General features: G+C 34.4%; 1 protein-coding gene across 1 annotated transcript; it reads right to left on the bottom strand. All coding sequences in view use genetic code 12, as the record gives it.

The window, feature by feature from the left end:
• On the bottom strand, positions 1 to 521 carry CANMA_000695 (uncharacterized protein; the record flags this gene model as incomplete). Its single annotated transcript, XM_051818074.1, has 1 exon — positions 1 to 521. A coding segment is annotated over one exon (521 nt), but the record flags the coding sequence as incomplete, so codon positions are not given.

Below are 521 nucleotides of genomic sequence, written 5' to 3'. Positions count from 1 at the left end.
TTTATCACTCTTGCTGAAAATATTCCAATCCCACTTTTTCTTTGCATCTTTCTTGACTTCATCATCATTTAAATTAGCAGCAGGAACTGTAACAGTACTTTTGTTTCTGTTGGATTCACTCGTACCGAAGCCCAAATGATTTAATTTACCCAGGATTGCACTTGAACTACCTTCAACAATTTCATCTTCGTCAATATCCCCCTGATCACTCTTCTTACTTGAAATTCTTTTAAGCGAAACCCCCTCTTCATCTTTAACAAATGTATTCCCAACATCTTGAATACTCTCAAAATGGACACTAGCTGATTTTGTACTTTCCTCAAACGGCAATATTTTTGATATTTTTGTTGTAAGCAGTTTGGTTGGTGAAAATTTGTTAAAATCATTAGAATTTCTTTCAAAAGCTCTTTTCCTGCTTTCTTCTGATTCAACTCTGTTTGATTTATTTGGTTCCTCGTAAACATTATCAAGATCTTGGACTGGTAGATTCAGTTTGAAGTGGCTATTTTCCAATCTCGTTA

Source organism: Candida margitis (genome assembly GCF_024628925.1).
Source record: "Candida margitis strain CBS 14175 chromosome Unknown scaffold194, whole genome shotgun sequence".
Lineage (NCBI taxonomy): Eukaryota > Fungi > Ascomycota > Pichiomycetes > Serinales > Debaryomycetaceae > Lodderomyces > Lodderomyces margitis.
This window is presented reverse-complemented; position numbering and strand designations above follow the sequence as displayed.